Source organism: Tenrec ecaudatus, chromosome 12, assembly GCF_050624435.1.
Source record: "Tenrec ecaudatus isolate mTenEca1 chromosome 12, mTenEca1.hap1, whole genome shotgun sequence".
NCBI classification, from domain to species: domain Eukaryota; kingdom Metazoa; phylum Chordata; class Mammalia; order Afrosoricida; family Tenrecidae; genus Tenrec; species Tenrec ecaudatus.
In genome coordinates this window covers 25921602-25944741 of record NC_134541.1, presented here as the reverse complement: position 1 = coordinate 25944741, position 23140 = coordinate 25921602, and the positions used below count along the sequence as shown (strand labels likewise).

Below are 23140 nucleotides of genomic sequence, written 5' to 3'. Positions count from 1 at the left end.
TTTGGTTTTGGTTAGAGGAAAGTTAGAGAGACCAGGATCAGAGGCTGGCTGTGACATTTTGGGTAAATTATTGCTGGTCTATTTCCTCTGATTTTTTTCATGTTCCCAAGAGTACAAGCTAGAAGGAGCTAACATTTTTACTTCAGAGTCAAGTCCCAAGATCAGAATCTTGTGCTTTCTCAATGACAGGTACACAAACAAAAAGAATTTTTAGTGTTCATGTACTCTTTCTACCTGATGACAGATCAGCATGGAGAAACGGAAAAGCAGGTCCAAATCTGCTTTCCTTTGCTTTCCCTGTATGTATTTTCCTCACCATTTTACTTATGTGTAGATGACTTAGGTACCTTCTATTTCAAAACATCTCAAAACATCAATTGGTATTTGACCATGCCAGAAACTGTATTTAGCTCATTCATTATTCTTGAAAGCGATTTCATATCTGTCACTCTGAGGAAATAGCACTACAACAATCCCTTCTCGTGACACTGGAAGAATTTGTTTATTTCTCTTGCCTTATTCTTTAATTGTTGATAATCTTTTTAGCCCTGGTCTATACTGAAGTGAAGAAATAGGGTAGAATCATACCCATTATAGGAACTGAGGAAGAGCTGTAGGTTTTCCTGGTTGATATCTTGGGCAATGTGCAATCTGTAGGTTTGAATAAGGTCCATGTTGGCTTGCAACTCTTCCTGGAATAATCAAAAGAAGAGACAAGTAAGCTCCTGAGGCTAGAACAAGTCCATTTCATTTGGTTTGTTATTTGTAAAGCCTGAGGTCCACTGATGTGCTGATAGGGTGACTGAGCAGTGCCATAGATATACCCAAAAAGTTAAGGGGAAAGTTGGTAATTAAGTTTAGTTGAAGTGCAAAAAGTTGAAGGTCACTTGGAACATCCTGACCCGAGGCACAGTGGAAACTGCACTAGACGAGTTCTAGTACTAACTGTGGAACTTAGGGAGGTCCCTTAAACATTCTGAATCTTAGTTCCTTATTTGTGTTTTTTGTTACTGTCTACAGTGTGCAGATGATAAGCAGTAACCTAACAGGGTTGTTATAAAGATGAAGCAAGAAAAGTTATATAAAGTGTCAAGTGCAAAATAAATGAAAGATATATTTCTCTTAACACCTGTAAACATGTATAATTAATCTACTTCATTGATAGTCATCATTTACTCATATATACAATATACATTACAGAATTATATTACATTCCATTTATGAGATTTTATTTAGCCATTTTACTATTTATTTTAATCATATTAATAATCAGTATGCGTCCAGATTCCTGTGTAAACTATAAGTACATACATGTATGCACACATGCACATACTCAATGGGCAGTTTTAAGCGAAGAAAAACATTTCATAGCAGGGACAGACTAGAAAATCAATCAATCCAGGACAGTGTGTAAAGGCCATCCATGATCAAGTCTTGAAGAGAAACAGAGAAAAGAAAAAAGCCAGGGAATGTCTGAATTCTCACTACCACATAGGTGAAGTAAGCCAAGCTGGAAATTCACCAAAAGGTTCAGAGTCTACTTGAAGATGAAGGGCACTGGAATAACTCCTGGGAAGAAAAGCACGTTCCAAAGGAAGTAAACAGGAATTAGAGATGAACTGATCTGGCCAGCTCTACCTTAAAGGTCTGGAGAGAAATAAATGTTCAAGATGAAAAAGGGAAGCAATTATAGTGGTATAAAAGGGGTAAAGGGTAGAAATAAGATTAAGTGCTAACAAAATGTCTTAGACAAAGCTGTGTATAAGTTCCTCCCCACTCCCATCTTTTTGTAAAGCATAAATATCTGCTAGACATACTGTTTTATACCTTTTTCTCCCTTAATGTAAAATATGTAGATGATTCTTTATCAGGACAAATGAGCTGCCGTATTTATACTTCCATCAACAATATACAAGAGTCCCTGCTTCCCATCTCTTTGCCAGTGTGAATGGTTATCTCTTTTATGTTTGCTAATCTCATAGAAGAAGGAGGGTATGATTGTAGTAGCTTTCTCTTTGTAGTGAATATGAGTATTGTTCACGTTTTAATATCGTAGTGCTTTCATTTCAAAGGAATACAACCATTTGCTTGCTTAAATTGAAAATGAACTCTCTAGCTTTGTGGTAATTAACCCATCACCTGTAACTTCATGCATTTTAAATTAAGCACACATCATACACACAATGCAGATAGCCTTGTTTGTTAGAAATCACTAAAACAACAGTCTTACCATTCCCCTCATAGGCCTATTTGAAGTAATATTCCTAACATATTCAAATGCAAACACCCCAAACCTCAGCAGTAAAAGTAACTAAGCCTCCCCAGGTTATTTACCACTACCTAAACATCCCTTGCAGTACTTCCTCATCACTTTTAGTACTTTAGTCACTTTTTTAGTACTTCCTCATCACTTCCTCCCCAAATCTAAACTCAAATTTTTATCTATCCTACAAGGACAAGCTGGGGTACCTCCTACATTGAAGCCTCCCCTGAACCGAGGTCAGAAGCAAACCTCTCCTAAAACATTCCTCTAGAGCAGGGGTTCTCAACCTGTGGGTCACCACCCCTTTGGGTGTCCAATGACCCTTTCACAGGTGTTGCCTAGTACATCTTGCATATCAGATATTTACATTATGATTCATAACAGTAGCAAAATTAGTTAAGAAATAGCAATGGAAATAATTTCATGGCTAGGGGTCACTACAACATGAGGAACTGTATTAACGGGTCGTGGCATTAGGAAGGTTGAGAACCACTGCTCTAGAGTCTAGGCCCTTCACTGTGCTTTTCCTCAGGTAACCCAGCACAGTAGAACGAGAAGAGCTTCAGTCCCAGGCAATAGGGCTTCAAACCTCTTTTCTTCATATGTTAGTTGCTGGCCCTTATAAGCCAATGCCTCACCTATAAATTGGGAAGAATAAAACTCCCATTATCAGATTATTAGACTGAATCAATTAATGTACATAAAGTGTCCACCTGACATTTAGTAGGTTTTCAAGAAAAAGCTGTTTTTATTGCTCATTGCTTTTCTGTGCTATAATACTAAGTCTGCATATTCCATCTCCCTTCAGAGTTAGCTGCTGGAGAAAAAGACCATTTCTTAATACCTTTGTATCCCTGAGAGCACTGAGCAGGGAACTTGTAAGTTTGTTTTTAATAGCTGCAGTCAGAACCAAGCATGTTATGTCTTCAGGAAAGTACCCACACTACCAGCACTATGCAGTAAAAAGATCCTGGTCTTTAAAACTTCCCATTAAAGATTAAGTCTTAAAACACAAGCACTGAGTTTTACTCTTTCCAGAAACCAAATAAAAGTAACATTAAAGAAAACAAGCAACAACAAACCATGTTTTATAAGTCATCAATCCACAAAGCCAAAGACAATAAAAAGTGACAATGGAAGTAGCATTTTCAATATGGGAAAGCAGAAGGAAGACTCTACACCTACTTAGCCGACCTAAGGGTGTTAGGCAGGGAACGGGGAGAGCCAAAGAACACTCGGTCAACATGCGCTGTGGAGTCTGAAGACTCAAGAACTTTAAGTGCCAGATTTCTCTGCATGTGGAGTCAATAATGAGCAGAGAGTTCTATAGTCTACTTTCTATAACAGAACACATGACCAACAAGAACACATAAGACAGGACCACTTATAACTGCGTTTGTCGAGCGCAGTTGAGTGGCTTCTGATTCATTTTGACCTGACGTAAAACAGAATGAAATACTTTCTCGCCCTACACCGTCCTCATCATTGTGGTCGGAGTCCAATGTTGACTCACTGTGTCAAACCATCTTGCTCAGGGCCTTTCTCTTTCCCACCGACCTTCTACTGCACCAAGCACGATGTCCTTTCCCAGGGCTTGGTCTCTCTTGATAATACGACAAAGCAGGTGACACAATGTCTTGTCATCTTCACTTCTTAGGAGCATCCTGGCTATATTTATTCTAAGACAGACTTGTTTGGTTTTGGGGGTGGGGGCAGTTTAGGGTACTCTCAATACTCTTTGCCAATATGCATCAATTCTTTTTTTTTCCATCAATTCTTTTACAATCTTCCTCATCCAGATTTCACATGCCTGTGATGTAACTTAAAATACCATGACTTGGGTAAAGGTGCCATAGTCCTCAAAGTGGCATTTTTGCTCTTTAACACTTTGAAGAAGTCTTCTTGTGTAGCATATCTGACCTCTGACCAATGCAATATGTTGCTTGATTTATTGACTGTTGCTTCCATGAGTATTGATTGTGGTTCAAAGTAAAATGAAATCCTTGACAACTTTAATCTTTACTCCATTTTTCATGTCATTGATTGATCCAACTGTGAGATTTTTCTTTCTTTCTTCCTCACATTGAATTGCAGTCATACTGAAAGCTGCAGTCTCTGATCTTCATCAGTAAGTAGTTGAAGTCTTTACTTTCAGCAAGCAAGACAGGGTCATCTTCATATCCTACACTGTTAATACTGCATATCCTACACAGTTAATAAGTCTTCCTATAATACTGATGCCATGCTCTTGTTCATATATGCGGGGGGCACCCCCAAAACTGAATTGCACTGAGTAGAGTGGAGCTTTCCTAGTATGCATTTTTCCTGTTAGGCAAGCATTGGGCAACTCACTCTGAGTTAGTGCACCCAGTGGTGTCGCCTGGGAAGGTTTCTCTGACCACAGTAAATTTTTTCATGAAAGCAGTTTTGCTTGAACCTTATTTTTTGTAATGGTCAATTTAAGAGAATAGCATGCAGCTATGAAATTTTGTTTCCCGCTCAGGAAAAACGCTGCAGAAACTATTGTGATGTTGAACGCAGCTTACAAGGGCAGCACTCTTTGAAAAACTCAAGTGTATGAGTGGTTTCTCATTTTTAAAAAGGTGAAATGTTGATTGATGACAAACCTCATTCTGGACGTCTGTCAACTTCCCGAAAGGATGAAAAAGTGACAAAATTCATGCACTTGTGCTCAAAGACCAACGATGAACCACTGAAGAGATAGGAAGTTATCTAGACAACCCTGAAGCTCGGTTCAGCGCGTTTTAATGGAAGATTTGGGAATGAGAAGGGTTGCTGTAAAGTTTGTTCCTTGGCTTCTGACTGACCAGGAAAAAGTGTCAAGTGAAAACATGCTCTGAAAGAAGAGCTCCGAAACAACTCAGACTTTTTTCCCCAAAGTCATTACTGGTGACAAGACACGCGCTATTCTGAAAGCAAACATCAATCAAGCCAGTGGAAAATGCCATCATCACCTCGCCCCCCAAAAACTTGTCAGGTGAAATCAAAGATCAAGATGATGATCATTTGTCTATGCAAGGGGGATAATGCATTTGAAGTTCGTTCCATCAGGTCAGACTGTTACTCAAGCTTTCTATTTAGAGGTTCTGAAAAGGTTGTACAACAGTGTGTGACAAAAAAACCTGATTTGTGGCAGAGGGGGGATTGGTTTGCCACCACGACAATGCATCTGCTCACACAGCCATCAGTGTAGTAGTTTTTGGCAAAAAAACAGCATGCCCTTTTTGCGCCACACACCTTACTCACCTGACCTCGCTCCATTCGACTTCTTTTTGTTTCCATGCATGAAGAGGGACATGAAAGGACAGTGATTTGATGATAGAAGAGGTGAAGAAAAAAAAAAGAAGGGAGGTTCTGTCAGCCATCCAAACAGATGAGTTTGAAAAATGTTTCCAAGAATGGAATCACAGATTTGACAAATGTAGTAAGTGTAATGAAGAGTACTTTGAAGGTAAAAGGCTGTTTTGTAAAAAAAATTTTAATACATAGCTTTGAAAAAATATGTTTCTTTTTGGCACCCCTTCATCGTCCAGCCTCTCAGATTATTTGCTCAGCATATAAATTGAATAAGTATGATAAAAGGATACAACCCAATACATAGCTTTCCTTATTTTAAACCATGCAGTATTCCCCCTCCTCTGGACTTCCATTCTTTCCCAGTTTGTTATGATCCACATAATTGAAAGACTTAAAATAGTCAGTAAAATAAAAGAATGCATCTTTTTGGTAACTTGTAATTGTCTAGACCTAATAGCCATCTATAGTTCACTTCATTCAATAACAGCAGAATATAGATTTTTTTCTGTGTACATGGAATGTTCTAAAGAGCAAACCCAAGACAGGACAGGAAAAAAAACCCTCAATGAATTTAAAAGGACTAAAAATCATACTGGATATGTTCTCTGATCACAATGGGACAAAACTAGAAATCAACAATAAGAGGAAATTTGGAGAACTACATACCCTCCTAAATACAGTAAGTATACAAAAAAAGAAATCACAAGAGAAATCAGAGAATACTGTGAGATAAATGAAACTTACCAAAAGATACAGAATCCAGTTACAGCTGTTTTAAGAGGAAATTCCATAGCTATAAATGCCTATATTAAAATGACTTCAAATATATAATATAGTGAATTTTACTGTGCATTTTAAAAAAAGAACAAATACCAATCCTTCACAAATTTCTACAAAAAACTAGAAGAGAACATTTTAAACTTCCTATGGAGCGGTGGCAGTTACAGACTCTCCTGTCAACTTGCGAAGGGCTGGAGACCAGCCTGTCAATCAGGCCATAGCCAATAATGCCTCTGTGTGGGCATGGCCTTCTCCCGAGGCTTCTGGGAACTCCTGTTTTCCTCCCTGGAGGTGGGACACACGCTCTCTGTGAGATATTCCTATTGACAAACCACATGGAGACACACTGATGAAGGCAGAGCCCTGGGGCTGGAGGAGCCATGTGAAGACCCACGCCAGTGCTGAGAAGCTTCCACTGCCACTGGATCTGCCTTTTCCCTACCTCGAAAAATTCATGTGTACAGCTGCCATTTGTGTTATTGAAAAAAGATATATCTTCTGAACAAGTCATTGGTCTCACAAAATTCTATTATGCGAACTCCAGTTTCATTTCTATCACCAAGACAGTATTTTTAAACTACTGCTCCTTCTTGTTTCTAACCTTTGCATTTCAATAGTCCATAATTATCCATGCATCTGGATTGCGTGCTTGACCAATATCAGACTGAAGACATTGGTAGATTCTTCAATTTCTTCATCACTACTTTTAGTGTTGGTGCATAAGTTTGAATACTTGTTGAACTGGATCTTCTTGAATGCTGATGATATAATCCTATCACAGACAGCATTGTATGTCAAGGTGGATCTTGTAACGTCCTTTTTGATGATGAATGCAATCCATTCCTTGTAATTGTGTCATTCTGGTATAGTAAACCATATGGCTTTCCGATTGAAAATAGCCAATACCAGTCTTTTTCAGCTCACTAATGCCTAGCATATCAATCTGGACATGAAATGTGTTCCTTTTCATTTTTAATGACTTCTATTTGCCCTAGATTCATGCTTCGTACATTCCAAGGTTCGGTTATTGACGTCTGCAGCTGTTTCTTCTAGCGCTGAGTTGTGTGAATGAAGGCCTGGAGGGCCACAGCTTTACTTCATTCACAACATGCTGGTCAACTCTTCTTTGACACCCTCTTTCACAAAGTTCCACTTTTATTCTTTAGGTCTTCCCTATCTGGTAACGCTTTTCATGCCATTCATGACGTTCTCAGGGGCTATTTCCTCCAAAGTGGACAGGCCAGCTGATTCCTTCTTCAAGCCTACTCTTAGTCTGGAAGCTCCACTTAAATCTATACACTTTGCGTGTCCCTGATGGTATTTGAAATATCAGTGTATACCATCCAGCATCACAGCAACACACAAGCCACCACAGTATGACAAACTGACAGCCATTAAGAGAAATGAAGTCTTGTTTCATGCTAACATTGGATGAAGCAGAAAAACATTATGCTGAGTGAAATAATTACAAAAGGGAAAATATTGTATGGTGTCACTTACACAAAAAGATAAAAACAGGAAAATGTATAGAAGCTAATTTATTTTTTTACAGTTACCAAGGTAAGAATGCTGGAAATGGAAAGCACTTATTGCTTATGGTGTAATGACAAGTTTGAAATAAAATGATGGAAAAATCACATTGCTGGGGTCTCTAAAGTTGGTGAACAACCATTTAAATGAAACCATTGGTTTCTCTGTGTCTGGAGACAACAAAAATTATGAAAAAAATATGGAAACAGTTCCGTGGACTAATGGATCACACAAACATCAGTCTCTACAACCCTGAGACCAGAAGAGCAAAACGGTGTTAAGCCACTACTACCAAATGCACTGAAAAAGATCACCATGGACAATCCTATATAGAGTGGGAAAAAATGTGGAACAGAACTCAAAATAATAGAGGCTTGCTGATAAGATAGAGACTAATAGACTTAGAGTCACCCTTACGTTGGTAGCTCCTGCAACTGAACTCACTCCAGTATTCCAATAACCAATCACTTAAGATATGACGGGAAGCATTTCCCTAAGGACAGGGGGTGAGGGGAGGAGGAGGAATAGGAAAAGCAACACTGGGAGGACAAGCAATGGTACACTGAGGGGATTGAATGGATGAGCTGAAACAAAATGTGTATAAATTATTGGATGTAAAACTGATGATCTGCTCTGAAACCGTCAACTTAATCATAATAAAAAGTTAAGACAAAAGTCACAGATTTGGGCTAATTGATTAATGTAATGCTGTCAATAAGTTGTACACTGAATTGAAATAGTTGTTTGATGGATGTATTTATAACATTGACCCTCCCCCCCAAAAAATAGCTGCTGAGGCTGCTTTATGTACAACCAAACACTTCACAGAATTTGGAGGTTTGAGGTCATGGTTTCATGGGCATTTCAATTAGTTGTCCTAATATTGTGTTTAACACTTCTGTTCATTATGTGAGATTCTCACCATTTCTATTCATTTGTATCAGAGGTTCTAGTAAAGATAATTAGTAATGAAAATCAATAAAAGGTATCCAGATTAAGAAAGCAAAACAAAAACAAATCATCTGGACATTGGTATTCTTAAAAGAGCACAAAGCAGACTTTTCAAAACAAAACACTCGTTAAGCCAAACTATTGTAAAGTTTTTTTGTTTTGTTTTTTAATCATTTTATTGGGAGCTCATACAGTTGTCACAATCCATCCGTCCATCCATCCATCGTGTCAAGCACATGTGCACATATGTTGCCATCATCATTTTCAAAATATTTTCTTTCTATTTGAGCCCTTGGTAGAAGAGCTCATTAACGCCCCCACCCCCACAATGAACCCTTGATAATTTATATATATTTTTTCATGTACAGTTTTAAGATGATTTTAGAAGGTATTTTTGGTTGGAGGTTTAAAGACCACCTCAAGGGTTCATTTGCTGATGTTTAGATGAAGCTTGCTGGTCTAGACTGGAAGCTCTGCTGAACCTTGTCACGACAGGTAACCCTGATGGTATTTGAAGCAGTGATGACTCAGCTCCCAGCATCATAGCAAACATTAGCCATCACACATGACAAAATGATAGATGAGAGATGATCATCAGTATAACATACACACTTAATATGTATATAAGACATGTACATAATTTTTAAGAATACACATAAGTGCAAAAGGACTAAAATAAACATAAACTGTTTATAAACATAGGATTATTTCCTCTGGCTAAGGAAGCAGGAAAATGAGTTAATTCAGAGTGCCACTTGGTTAGATGTAGCTTATTAGAAAATTCTAACTTTTCTTTGAATCATAATTCTGTGAGGAGCACTGCCAAGTTTTCTGTAGACTGCATCACTAACTCCCGCATTGTTTTCTTTTTTTAAAGGACTCAAATCTGAAAGTGAAGTGCCTTCCTGCCATTGTCATCTTGCAGTGTTGCAAATTCAAACAATGAGCCAGCTGGCAAAGGAGAACACTTTTGAAGATCCAGTTCTAGTGCTGCAGAGCAGGATAAAGAAGGGTGGATTGGGGACTTTGAGACAGTAAATTATTAACTGGCACAAACTATAATGTGAAAGACACAGTTCATCATAAGAAATAAAGCAACTTGGAGGTAGCAGAGAAAAGTATCTAGATTGTCACAGATGAAGATATTATATCCACAAAAATGAATAGGATACTATAAAAAGTCTGAGAGCAAAAGAGTATTATTGGAATTTTGAAAGAGGTGATTGCAGAAAATTAATAGAAAGAAGACAAAGCTGAGAAAAATATATCTAAAAATGGAGCAAAAACATATAAATGGAAATTACGAGAAAAAAGACAATTAGAGGGTCAATTTGGAAGATTCGAAGTCCAAGTAATAGGAAGACAACGATAGAAGAAATAGCACAATAAAGACACCAGTTTCCAAGTCTCACGAGCTCATTTGAATGGCACCTCAAGGAAGAAAACAGATTTACCTAGGCACATCATCAAAGAACTTAGTAATACTCAGGGTAAAGAATACATCCTTAGATACCTCTAGAGAGAAAACTAGTTTCATATAACCAACCAAGTAAGAATCAGCATAGTAATACTGGAATTTGCAAGTAAACAGAACAATCCTTACGTAATTATGAGGCAAAAACTAATTCCAATCTGGCTTCTATATCTAGCCTATCACATAAGTTTTAAAGTAGAATATATTTTTAGATCCGTATTATTATCGGAAGATATGTCCTACTAAAACAAGGGAATGAGCCAAGAAAGAAGATGTATGACCTAGGAAACTGGGAACCAAAAAAGAGAACAAAGAATACTCCCAAGAAGATGAACAAGAGCGACAGCTGCACAACAGGCAAGAAGACAATGAACACATGCTGAAGCAGCTTGAATTGTGGGAAAGATTTCTTCCATAAGACGGAAACAACAGAATACCTAATGTGTCTGAACATACTGACCAGGAGATTTACACACCAGAGCAAAGCTTAGTGGACGAATTATTGATGATACAGAAAACAGCAAGCAACTAACAAATACACACAAAACAAAAAGAAAAACAAGATGATTATTAGTCATCAGCTATGAGTAAACATTTACATAGTCATAATAGTATAAATACTGGAAGTTGATCTAACCTAAATTGTGTTATAACAGGTGGTGGGAAATGTAAATCGGGACTGGGCATGTATGAGAGAGAGATGAGCATCAACAGATAATACCTACAATTAAAAAATCAACAAGTAGTAATATAAGCATATTTGGAGAAATGGCAACAAAGGCAATTTGAGTACATATGTCCAAAACGAAATGTATTAAAAATGTCTGTAGCCCCTTTCCTTATGGGTGAACAACTCAAATGTTCACCCATAGATGTCATGATTGCCCCTGCCTCCCAAAAATATGGGTCAACTTGCTGGGTCATGATTCCCTGTGGTCTGGCTGTTAGGTAATCATGCAATGATTCCCAAGACGTGACCTGCCAATCTGTTGCAAGGAGATTAGAGTTAGATAAAACACCCAGTCTGATGGATCCCAGGGAGGCAAATGCCACAGAGAAGCGGGGACCTCAATACATGCTTTGGTCCAGCATCCCTACGCTGACAACCTCCAAGACCAACGGTTCTCAACTCTCCTACTGCTGCGACCCTTTAATAAAGTTCCTCAGGTTGTAGTGACCCCCAACCATAAAATTATTTTCATTGCTACTTCATCACTGTCATTTTGCTACTGTTATGAGTTGTTATGTAAATATCTGATAGGCAGGATGTATTTCATGGTTACAAATTGAACATAATTAAAGCAAGGTGATTGATTAATCACAAAAAAATATGTAATTATATATTGTGACATATTTATTTCTAACTACAAACAAATAACATTTTGTCTTGAAGCATAGTGTAGCATGGGTAACAGTCTTCATGCTGGGTACTTGTATGTGCGCCTATCTGCATGTGGGCGGACTGCCTGGAGATGGATAGAGGAGTGGTGTCTCGGTTCCTAAGACCATCGGAAATAGGTGTTTTCCAATGGTCTTAGGCGACCCCTGTGAAAGGGTTGTTCAACACCCCCCCAAAAGGGGTCACGACCCACAGGTTGAGAACCGCTGTCCTAGACAGATGTCAAAACATACAGCGATCTTCCAAAGGAAAGCTAGGCTCAGGGACACTGACGAGAGACAAAGATCTTCCTCTAAAACTGACGAGAGAAAGCCTCTTAGAACTGGTGCTCTAAATGTGGACTTCCAGCCTCCTATAAATGGTGAGAGAATGAATGTTGTTAATGCCATTCATTGGTGGCATCTCTGCGATAGCAGCACTAGATAACCAAGACAACAGAGTATGTTGTGCCTACTGTTTCAATGGATTACAATAAACTACTGACATATGCAATGACGGGGATGAATCTCAAAGACACTATGTTATGTAACAGAAGCCAGGCTTAGAATAATGTCTACTGTGTGATTCTACTTGTATAAAGTTAAGAAACCCGATTCAGATAATAGAATAATGAATACTTTGTTGGAGGGACTGAGTAAGAAAGGGTACCAGGAACCCTTTTAAAGTGACAAAAATCTATATATCTTTATTTTTGGTGGTAGTTATGAGTGCATACATAAGTAAAAGGTCACTGAAATACACTTAAGATCTGTGTACTTTTAAAGTTATATCTAAATTAGAAATAATAATATGAAGACAAACCCCAAAAGATTCAGTCAAGTCATAAGTGGTTGCCTTGATGAGCAGAAAATGGGAAAGGTGGCAGATTCTTTGTAACACACCCTGTAGAACTTTTGCATCCTTTAAAATATATGTGCTATGTTTTATATAAATCATATAATAGACCTGAACCAGAGTCCAGAGCCGAGAGCCGAGAGACGGAGCCCACCGAGTGGGGACGTTTCCCGAGCGAGGCTCCTACTCCGGGCCCTATCGATGACAGTCCACAATCTGTACTTGTTTGACCGTAATGGAGTATGTCTGCACTACAGCGAGTGGCACCGCAAGAAGCAAGCGGGGATCCCCAAAGAGGAGGAATACAAGCTGATGTACAGGATGCTGTTCTCTATTCGGTCGTTTGTCAGCAAGATGTCCCCGCTGGACATGAAGGACGGCTTCCTGTCTTTCCAAACTAGCCGCTACAAACTCCATTACTATGAGACGCCCACTGGGATCAAGGTGGTCATGAATACTGATTTGGGCGTAGGACTCATCCGGGATGTGTTACACCACATTTACAGTGCGCTGTACGTGGAACTGGTGGTGAAGAATCCTCTGTGCCCTTTGGGCCAAACTGTGCAAAGTGAGCTCTTCCGATCCCGACTGGACTCCTACATCCGCTCTCTGCCCTTCTTCTCTGCCAGGGCTGGCTGATGGATGCACCCTCACGCTGCAGAGACTCTGTGTCTGCCTAAGGACCTTCCTAAATTGTGCTACCTAAGGGTCCCATTAAAGGCCACCCTGCCCAAAATCCTTCAAGGGCAACAGTGTAACCCACTCTCTGGTGCTCTCTGCAACACTGGAAGCATGCCCATAAGGGACCCCACATTGCCAAACCAGAGCCTCTTTCCTGGAGAATTTTTGTTTTGTTTTAATTTTTTTTCCCCCACTGCCAAGTGATGCCCACAGTTTTTCAGGCAAAGAGAGGCCAGTTGTTTCCTGGAAAGTTTTTATCCCCTCCTGTCCTGACCCTCTGGGAGGCACACAATAAAGTTGTTGTTACTTTAAAAAAAAAAATCATATAATATAAATATTTAAAATATACTTCCAACTCAAATTATATATAACTTTGATAAAAATTCAATCTAAATCAAAGAAAGGTTTTGCTGTTAGCCTGACCTCAAGTCAACTGTCAGCTCCACCACTTACTATTTTGGATTCCACTGTGTTAAGTTTCATTGCCTCTTTGGCACCTCAGTTTCCCCATCTGAAAATAACTGAGATTGTGCATCTAATGTACTTATCACAGTGCCTTGCATCTGATCGATATTTGGTAAATGCTAGTTTGCTTCCCATCCACCGTTTTCCTTCAAATAGTATCAAAAATAAACACCACAGGTTGCATGCGTGCACTTAGAGCGTTCTCCTGCCCCCACTCCATGTGGCTTATATCTCCCTGATCTCATAGCTCTTTACTATTTAATCCATCACTGTTCCACAGGTCCTCCAACTCACTTTTTCCCTTTGTGAAAAGAGGACTCCCTTTTCCCCCTGGCTGCTTGAGTCCTCTCCCCAACTCGAAATTATTCACCTGTTAATTGTCACTTCCTCTTTGCGGCCTTCAGTCTTCAATTTCCTCACTGAAGAGGCTGGACAGAATGATTTCTAAGGTTCTTTCAGTGCTAACTTTCTTTAAAATCATTTTATTAGGGGCTCATACAAGTTTTATCATAATCCACACATACATCAGTTGTATAAAGCACATTTATACATTCATTAACCTAATAATTCTCCAATACTAACAATTTATGGTTTCTTTTTTCTCTCAAGTTTTTAATTTCTGTGAAGCCTTTCCCAGATCTCATTATGGCTCTGAAAATGCTTGTTAAAGCACGTGATGTTGTCAAACATTAGCAGATGGCAGGCTGCTTCCAGGGAGTAAGTGAGGGGAGATGCTGTCTTCTCTCATCTGTCCAAATCCCAAGAACCATATGTCACTGGCAGGATTAGCCTTTGCTAAGTCACAAGATCTGAATCTACTCTGGACATATCACCTACTATGATTAGGTAAACTCTAAGGTAGCTCCTTCTTTCCTGAGTTAAAGTAAGGCTCTCCTGGATTAAATGAGCACTTACCTGCCCAAAGTGATGAGCCAAAATAATGTCCACAACATTAGTTGTCAAGCATGTGATCTAAAAAGATAAAAACGCTAGGTCAAGGAAATAAGCACATGTAAAATATCAACAAGCTGGCCCCTTACAATTACTTTATTGTAGGTAAATATGCTATCATTCACAAGACAAACAAATGTCAGCATCATACATTTTCATGAAAAAGTAGTTTCAGAGACACGAGAACAAGAAACAAGTTGGAGCCAAAACCTAAGTTTCCTTTCCAGAATAATACAGACTGCTTTGAAACACAGAGCTGGAAGAAATGTTAGCTATTCTTCCTTTGACACCTTGAGACCTAGAACTCATAGCTACTTGCTATTTCATTCCTGTCTATACTGGATTTGTAGATGGCAGGGATAGACTTAAAATCACTCCCAAATCATCTAAGAAACAAACATGCGTTGGTGTTTTTTCATTACTCCTTCCTTTTTTGCTATCTTAATTTCAGGGAGTGGGAGGAAACAGCTATGTTTACAGAATGTTCTTGCATTGTGAACATTTTTCTGCTAATTTTCCCCACTGGAAAACTGATACTTTTCACAGCCTAATAAATTCATCAATCTGTACATGTACAAACTGTTAGTTTATTTTCAGGAAAATTTCCAACTCAAATTATGCTGCTGATTCCCCTTGTCTTCTCCCTTGGTTTTATGCTCAATTCCGTTTGTTGAGTTGGATCAGAGATGAAGTGCTGATTTAGGAGTAGGACTGAGCAGAGGACATAACGAAGGTCCAGAAGGATTGTGTGAAAGTCGAGATATCTAATGAGTTATTAACAATATATGTTATAAATTAAAGATAATTAGAATTTGTAAGCACACTCTCTTCGTTGTTTTACTACTCAAAACACCATTTCAGTGTTTGGGAAGAATTTTACTAGGTTATTACCTGTTACTGAGTGTCTAGGTAAATTTTTTAATGTCCATATAGTAGACAGTAATTAGAACAAATTTTAAATAAGCGAGGCTGTGGTAGAAATTTTCCGCAACATCTGGAAATTTCATTGTTATATATATTTCATACAAAGCTAGGGTTAGCACTATTTTTCGAAAACTTAAATATGGAAAAGAGTAAGTAAAATCTTAAGAATCTGGTCTGCTGGTAGGTAGAATATTTTAGAATTATAAAATTAATTTATTATTTTACCCACTCCTCACATTTCATCATGATTAGGTCCCAAAGACAAGGTTGCTATGCAAAATTGGCATTATTTGAATTTGGGCAGTGACCACATCAGATCACTAAATGAAGGACTGACTCTCACTGTGGAACGGCCCCACCATGGCATTTTATTACTGCAAGACCGCTGAGAGTCACAGCCCAGCCAAGGTGACCCACAGCCTTCACCATCACAGCCAGCTTATATTCTCACTTGTACCTCAGAGTTCATTACTGCTAGATATCCATCATTGAAATATAGAATAGTCAGATAACAGATTTTTTTTTACCATTATTCTCAATGTGAAATGTTGGATAACTGGACATAAGTGAGGAATAGTTATATTATTTAAAAGAATAAAGAAAATATGGAATATGAGAAGAATCACTTGTATCCAGCCAAAGATAATTACTAACAACATATTATCTTCCCTTCTTCTTTCATGGATGGATAAAGTATTTTAAAAAATTGAGATAACATTATATAATATTATGCCTGCTTTTATGCAACATTTTAATAATTCTCATTCCCTTACTAAATAATATACTTTTAAGGACTACATGGCATTATCATGTGTACCATATTTTGTACCCAACCTGTATTATTGGCACTTGGCTGGTTCTACCTTTCTGCCTCTGAACAAGGCTTTAATGAATACTCTGGCTTTGTGACTTACTAGCTGTATAACCTTAAGTAAAGGGTTTAATGTCCTTGTGAGATCATTTGGACACCACTTCATTGTGTTGTTCTATGAATGAAATTTAAATATATAGACTATTATATTAGACATTTTGTATGTTTAAAACTGTTTGCCCTTAACTGTATGAGAAAGCTTTTATAAGTTTGTGGGAAAATTCTATTATTATTTAATTCCATTTTCCCCACAAGCTTTTAAAAGCTTCTCATATATGTCTTAGTACATAAGAAAGATAATCCATTTTGAAAAAGGCCAAAGGATGTAGGGAAGGGAACCTTAATTCAATACTTACTTTGGAAGCTGCCCAGTCAATCCAGCCTTTCGCACAGGGGTCAACGTTAATAAGCACAAGGCCTTCCACAAGCTCTGGATGACTGAGCTGAAAAACAAAATAAAAACAACAGTATGACAATTCCCCTTCCAAGGTGCTGTTGTATAATTGTAATCTGAGTGAAAGTTTACAGAGCAAATTGGTTTTCCATTTAACAATTCATACACATTTTGTTTTGTGACATTGATTTCATGGATCTTCAAAAACAAAGACTTTTTTTCTATGCTTACTACTGATGGGTAAGTAAGAAGAGAAGTGTAGGGGAAGAATTTTGGAAACATAACTCTTTAACTATCAATTGATCTTGCCTTGTAAAGATCTGTGGGGGAGGCAGGTTTTTAATTTTTATAGCAGAGGATGAAGGTATCTGACATCTCTGCAGTTGTTTGGTTCATGGTAAGTTCTCCCTGCTTGGAAGTGACCCTGGAAATACTTAGCAGAAGAGGCTGCTTAGACCAGTGCTTTGAACTGGTTCTTCCAAGTTCAATCATGACTGAGGAAAGTAGAATGGACTCAATTGGTAAAATGTGGGTAAAATTGAAATGGCAATCAGAACTCAAAAAAGTATGAGTCAACACTCTGCTAGAAACCTAGTCTCCCTCGTAGAAAACAAGGGCAATGTGTTTAGCAACCAAACCTCTTGAACAGCAGAGTTGGAAACAGCAGCAACATACCACTTCAAGATGGTGTGCTGCTTTAAATGCGAGCCTTGGCAATAATCTAATCCACACCAGATCCCTATCCCATTCCGTGACTTTATGCTTACTTTATGCCATTCCAACTATTGTTCTGCTTTATTCAAACTTTAAAATTCAAGTCTATTCCAATTTTACTTCACTGGCCAAACAGAATCAGTTCACCCCGGCTTAGACTTAGATCAGTTATTTCATACTCATATATCTTTTTTCCTAACAACTTCTTCTCTGAGACCACATGAGGAGGTGATGTCACCTTGGAAGGCAGTTCTATCACCCAAGACGCACTTTTCTATAAGGTCCTTTAGTCCAAGAATTTGGTATTTGTTCTTGGTTTCTGAGAGAGAAATCCTAAGATGTTGGAATTTCTCTCATGATTATGGTGTTTTTTTGATGAGGCTTCTAGACCATAACAAGGGTTGGTGCTAATAAGATATCTCTCTCTATATATATATATACATATATATATATATATATACACACACATACATATTGACTGGGTGGAAGTTGACCAAATCATAAAGACTACCATGTTTTTGGTTGACCTGAGGTAGGGGCCATGATCCAGCTAATTATGTCTACATTTAAAAAAACAAAAACCAGTTGTTATTAGTCTATTCTGGTTCCTGGGAACGCTATGTGTTGTGACAGAGTAGAAGGCTTTCAATGGCTTTAATCTTTCAGAAGGGGACCACTAGGCTTCCACGTCTTTCTTCTTCAAAGACATCAGCTTTCCAGTTAGTAGTCAAATGCTTTAACAGTGCAATCCACCCATGATCTCCTCCTACATACTGAAGCCCCAATAAAGAAAGGCAGAAGCTCTTTTGGTTTCTTAGTGGGTGAAAGGTTTTGCTGTGCATTAGAGGATAGTATGTTCCATTTTAGGGCATGGAAGCACTCAGTTTCCTGGTTGATATGTCCCTGGTGCTAGTGTAGTTCGTTCTGGTGCTAGTGTAGTTCAATGGGGTTTGATTTTGTCACAGACAACCGCCAAAGTAAACCTCGGTCATGCATAGTCCATGGACAAGTGGATGGATTCTGGACTCCTACTTAACTCTAGCCCCATTCCACGAATAATTAGTTCTGATAACATGGCCCTGCTCAATACTTGTCTTCATGAAATAATCACTGATGATAAGGGTACTACAGCAAAATGTGGTAAGAGAGCAGATGGTGCCTGGCTATTAATCAGAATAGTGTCTGGGGTCTTAAAGGCTTGAATTCAAATAAGCAGCCATCTAAGCAAGGAGTCAACTAAGTCCACATGGAAGAAGCACGCCAGCTTGTGTAATTCAAAGATGACAATCACAAAATTCAAATATGACTCAAGGAAAAGTATCAGAACTAAAATTGAGAACGCCCAATTTGTGGAGGACAGTGGGAGCTCAAAATCCATTTGCAGAGTATCTAGTCAGATTAAGCTGCTGGCAGATCACCTCTGGCTGCCAGCAAAGATCTGGAATGGCCTCACTATCAAACATAGATCATTGTAATCCTGATTATGCTGGATCAAATTACTTGGTCAGTTGACTTCCCGCTAGACCACCCCGAATTTGTTGTAGATGCAAGGAGCTCCTGCTTGTTCCATGACAGAATGCCTTCCCTGGCTTTTTAAACATTGATGGTGGTTTTTTCTTTCTTACTAATTGTACGTATTTTTATCTTTATATTACTATTGTTTTATTCTTATCGCTTTATTTCGTTTTTGTTCCTTCTTGTTTCTGTTGGGTTTTCGAGTTTGTGAAGGAGTGGATGCACAGAGATAAGAACTGATGCAAGGGGTTGTAGGGGATGTGGAGGTGGGGTGAGGAGATGGGGAGGGCGTGAGGATTTGGGGAGTAAACAATGAGGGGAGGAGGAGGGAGCGCTAGAACTGAATAGGATTACACAACTCATCTTAAAGGTGATTTATTCATGGAGTGAATAAAAAGAAAATGTTCTAAAATTAATCGTGGTAATGACTATACAATTCTTCTTGATATGATTGAATTGTATGATATATGCATTATATGCCAATAACTGTTTAAAAATCTTTTTATTGATGATGTATTACCTTCATTTGTGTTTTTTCAGGTGCTGTAAATATGGTACACAGAATACTTTAAACCTATCTATGGAACTCACAGAATTTAGAGATAACCTGACACAAGATCCCAAACAGGATGTGGCCATGTAGGCGCTGTGGCCCAGGCAGGGCCCCAAGACTGTCGAGACTAAAGCTTCAAGTACTTACTGCAAATCTACTGAGGATGTAAGCTCCAGCTCCAACTCCAATCCCAATGACGCCTTTCAGACTGTGGAGGGGACACAGCAACATTAAGAAGGCTGACTTCATTAGTGAGCAGTATGACAGATTGGAAAGAGCACAACACCCGGGTTCAAATCCTAATTGTGCTAGACACTAGATTTGAGAATTTGGTTCCGTTTCTGTAACTTTCTGAGCCTCTATTTCTCATCTACAAAGTAAGGACACGGTTTTCTTTTAAGCTGATTTATAAGGGTTGAAATGAATATGCCAGAAACTGGGAGATATACTCAATATTACAATCCCCTGCTCAGCTCCATATCCAATCTGTCAACAGTTCATTAACTTCCAGAATATTTTTAAAACTATCTACTTTTCTCCATCTCCTCAAAAACATATAGAAGCCAGCTTTCATTATCTCTTGCTTATCGTATTGTTAATAGTTTAATCTGTTTTCTCACTCCTCCTTACACCACTCTTTCCACAACTAATCCTTTTTCAGAGATTTAAACTGCTTTATTGATATGCAAGTTATAGACCACGAGTGAACATTTTAAAAGACTAAATAGATATCACTCACCAACTTAAAACTTTTTGGTGCCTATTCTTTGTAGTTAGAATATAATCCCAAATTCCGACCTGATCTGCTACACCTATGTAACCTACAAAAGGGCTTTAAAAAAGTTCAAGGAAAAATTCCATTAAATTTTAATTTCATTTTTCTGTGACATTTTGGAAGCTCTCTCATATTTCTCAAAATTCAGTCCATGTCTGTTCCCCGCTTGCTCATCTGGTGCTGGACTTCTAGATGGATCGTTCCTTCTGTCTGGAATTCCGTTGCACTGCTTCTCTAACGAGCTCCCATTTACCTCTCAGGTCTCAGCAGAGATAACATTTTCTTAGAAGGTTACTCCCTAACTAGCTTTATCTATGTGGATCTGGTCCTTATTCTCTATCACAATGTCCAAGGTTATAGTTTTTAAATAGCACTTTAGAGGTTTTTTTCTTACTTACTTGTTAAATAATTTCTAAGATAAAACCTCCCTGAGGTAGTTACAATTCTGCTTTGTTCCCATCACACACCCTCAAAGCAGACACACAGTAAAAATGCAATAAAAACCATGTGACTCTACCGTAAGCAACAAAGACTGAACTTTGAGTAAATGAACCCACCTTAGGTGACTTAGGACAGAGGGCAGCATTTCGGCCAGTTCATCCATCGTAGGGTACTGGTACCTGAAAGTCAGAAAGTCATCTGAATTCAAAAGTATGGACATTTCACAATCGCTAGAACAGCTGGAAACACAGAGTTCTGAGGTTTACAGCATTCTCTTCTACTAAAGGCTCAGAGGTGATGAAGTGCCTAGAAACACTCATGGCATGCTTGTGACTCTATTACTGCCATGATGAGTAGAAATAAAAGAAGCTACCCATTTCTACACCTCAAAGAGCAACCTCTGGGACCAGATGAACCACTTGAAAGGAAGAGGTCATATGGTTCTCTCTTATTGTCAAGTCTCTCACAATCATTTCAATTACATTCAGAGAACTTCCAGTAATAAGATTCAGTTCAAGACGTGGTTCTTGGTCTGCTGCTTTATCCTTATGCAGTAAAATGCAAAAGTAAGCAAAGTCATGTGAGGGGGACCCTCCCCAAACCGGAAGTACACTGGGTGGAGTGGGGCTTTCGTAATATGCATTCCCCACTAGATGACCACTGAGCAACCTGCTCTGAGTCAGCGCACAGCTGGCATGGCCTGGGAAGATTCTCTCTGGTCACAGTGAATTTTTCATAAAAGCAATTCCGCTCCAACCTCGTTTTTTTGTGATGGCTGATTTAAGAGAACAGTGTGCACATGTAAAATTTTGTTTCCTGTGCAGGAAAAATGTCGTAGAAACTGTTGTGATGTTGAACACAGCTTAGGAAGCCAGCACTATAGGAAAAACTCGTGTCTGAGTGGTTTTCTCGTTTCAAAAAAAGTGAAATGTTGATTGATGACAAACCTTGCATGGACGTCTGTCAACTTCCTGAACGGATGAAAATGTCAACTCCTAGTGCATTTGGAGTTCATTCCACCAGGTCAGACTGTTAATCAAGCTTTCTACTTAGAGGTTCTGAAAAGATAGAGTAACAGTGTGCAACAAATAAGGCCTGATTTGTGGCAGAGGGGGGACTGGTTTTCCATCACAATGCACCTGCTCACACAGCCATCTCAGTGCACCAGTTCTCTGCAAAAAACAGCATGCTTCTCTTGTCCCACACACCTTAGTCATCTGACCTGGCTCTGAGCAACTTCTTTTGGTCTCCATGTATGCATGTGGAGCAGCAGTTCACAACCAGTGGGTTGCAATCCCTTTGGAGGTCGAACAGCCCTTTTAAAGGGGTCACCCGATTCATAACAGTAGCAAAATTAGAGTTATGAAGTAGCAACAAAAATAATTTTATGATTGAGGCTCACCACAACATGCAGAACTTTATTAAAGGGTCGCGGCATTAGGAAGGCTGAGAACCACTGGTGTAGAGGTACATGAAAGAACAGTGATTTGATGACGTAGGATTGGTGAAGAAAAAAATGCAGGAGGCACTGTCAGCCATCCAAACAGATGGAGTTTGAAAAATGTTTCCAAGAATGGAATCACAGATTTGACAAATGTATTAAGTGTAATGGAAAGTACTTTGAAAGTGATAAGGTTGTGTTATAAAAAAAGTTTAAATATAAAAAACAATTGATGTATGGATTGTTATAAGAGCTTTAAGAGCCCCCCAAAAATTATTTAATAAAATAATTTTCAAAACGTTTAAATACATAGCTTCGGGGGGGTGTTCCAATTTTGGGGGGGGTACCCCCTAGTAGTCTCGAATCCTGGAATGATTTTGTTTCCCTTGACACAACAATAACATGATCATTTTGTTATCTGCCTTTGAATGTAGTTAATGATATGGACCATCTCATCCCAAAACGGTCAAGTGAATGCAGAAACAGACACAGACTAGGACTGCAAGAAAAGAGGCGAGTATCCATAGACTGCAGAAACAGAGGTGGAGAAGTTGGACTGTGGACCTCGAAGATCAGATTTCCCAAAGTGGGTGACACTGCCCCCTGGGGGGCGCTGGAACAATCCAGGGGCACTGCAAAGGCAGACACCCACACTTTATCCTGGATTATGGGTGCTAGTGTAAAGATTTTGAATTGCCAAGAGGACACTGAGTAATGTTTGTTTGTCTGTCCAGAAAAGGTGGAAGCAGGTCAAGTAAGTTTCAGAACTCATTTCCTATATGAAGCAGGATCTACCCTACACCCGACAGGGAAATCAGCCTAACCACTGCTTGAACATTTTGAGAGATGAAGTGCTTCTGAACTAG

At 38.8% G+C, this 23140-nt stretch overlaps 1 protein-coding gene and 1 pseudogene across 3 annotated transcripts in view; one reads left to right on the top strand and one right to left on the bottom strand.

Moving 5' to 3' along the window:
- Positions 1-23140, bottom strand: part of NDRG3 (NDRG family member 3) — a 98508-nt gene that overhangs the window by 14083 nt on the left and 61285 nt on the right. For all 3 annotated transcript variants that reach the window (XM_075563668.1, XM_075563669.1, XM_075563670.1), the window contains 5 exons: positions 20950-21012; positions 19765-19825; positions 16798-16884; positions 14611-14667; positions 589-692 (listed from right to left, as the gene is read on the bottom strand). In XM_075563668.1, the coding sequence (XP_075419783.1) occupies positions 589-692; positions 14611-14667; positions 16798-16884; positions 19765-19825; positions 20950-21012 (372 nt within the window). The remainder of the gene's footprint in view (positions 1-588; positions 693-14610; positions 14668-16797; positions 16885-19764; positions 19826-20949; positions 21013-23140) is intronic.
- On the top strand, positions 12682-13505 carry LOC142422385 (trafficking protein particle complex subunit 1 pseudogene; annotated as a pseudogene).